The sequence below is a fragment of the Rhinopithecus bieti genome, unplaced genomic scaffold (genome assembly GCF_001698545.2).
Source record: "Rhinopithecus bieti isolate Rb0 unplaced genomic scaffold, ASM169854v2 scaffold_39629, whole genome shotgun sequence".
NCBI lineage: Eukaryota > Metazoa > Chordata > Mammalia > Primates > Cercopithecidae > Rhinopithecus > Rhinopithecus bieti.
This window is the reverse complement of record NW_016841874.1, coordinates 1-1,288: the sequence shown is the minus strand read 5'-3', so window position 1 is coordinate 1,288 and position 1,288 is coordinate 1. Positions and strand designations below refer to the sequence as shown.

The following is a 1,288-nucleotide window of genomic DNA, read 5'->3' as shown; positions in this document are numbered from 1 at the left end:
TCCCTCCTCTGGGTCCTCCTCTGGGTGCACAGGGCGGGTGGGGTTGACCACCCAGCCATGGGGACTGAGGGCACCTGTATGGGGAGCTGAGTAAGGGCCAGGGCTAGGCCGCTGCCCATGAGGCTCTCCAGATCCAAATCCCACAGCCCTTTGAGGCACTGTGATCCCCAGGGACAGGGTATGGGCCTGCAGCTGGGTCAGGTCCTCGGATGGGCAGGGCCAGGGCCTGGTTTGTCTGCTCAGTGGCTGTGGCCCCACCAACTGGGGCGGGTGTGCCCTGGGACACCTGGGGCCCAGCTGTCCTGGCTGACCTTGCCCTCCTGGCCCCAGGACTACTGCGGCCAGAACTCCTCACTGGGCTCATTCAGCATCATCACCGAGAACGTCCCCTGTGGCACGACGGGCGTCACCTGCTCCAAGGCCATCAAGATCTTCATTGGGGTGAGTGCTGCTGGCCCCGGGAATGTGTGAGCCCTGAGGGACCCTCAGACCAGCCAGTGACTGGGCCTTTCCTCTGGGCAGAGGACGGAGCTGAAGTTGGAAGACAAGCACCGTGTGGTGATTCAGCGTGATGAGGGTCACCATGTGGCCTACACCACCCGGGAAGTGGGCCAGTACCTGGTGGTGGAGTCCAGCACGGGCATCATCGTCATCTGGGACAAGAGGACCACCGTGTTCATCAAGCTGGCTCCCTCCTACAAGGTGGGCTACCTCCCTGCCTGCCCTGCCCTTTCCTGTCCTCTCCTGGCCAGCCCCCCACCCCTGCCCTGGTGTTTGCGGGACAAGCCCCGCCTTCCCTCCAGCCCCTTTTAGGAACCCCGGGGTGCTTGTCTCTTGCAGGGCACAGTGTGTGGCCTGTGCGGGAACTTTGATGACCGCTCCAACAATGACTTCACCACACGGGACCACATGGTGGTGAGCAGCGGGCTGGACTTCGGGAACAGCTGGAAGGAGGCCTCCACCTGCCCGGACGTGAGCACCAACCCCGAGCCCTGCAGCCTGAACCCGCACCGCCGCTCCTGGGCCGAGAAGCAGTGCAGCATCCTCAAAAGCGATGTGTTCAGCATCTGCCATGGCAAGGTGGGCTGGCCAGGCCACGGCGGGACAACTAGGCAGACCAGGGCTGTAGGTGGGCGGTGACTATGGGCGGGGCCTTGGGCGGGGCTAACTAGGCAGAGCAGGGCTGCAGGTGGGTTGCAGCTGTGGGTGGGGCTGACTAGGCATTGCAGGGCTATGGGCTGACTGTGGATGTGGTTAGGGTGCCGTAGAGCATGCTAATGATCAGGGC

At 63.7% G+C, this 1,288-nt stretch overlaps 1 protein-coding gene across 1 annotated transcript; it reads left to right on the top strand.

Moving 5' to 3' along the window:
* Window positions 1–330: 330 nt before the first annotated feature.
* LOC108525067 (mucin-2-like) lies at window positions 331–1,125 on the top strand (the record flags this gene model as incomplete). The annotated part of the gene is made up of 3 exons (XM_017866145.1): window positions 331–441; window positions 523–702; window positions 841–1,125. Coding segments are annotated over 3 exons (576 nt in total), but the record flags the coding sequence as incomplete, so codon positions are not given.
* Window positions 1,126–1,288: the final 163 nt, after the last annotated feature.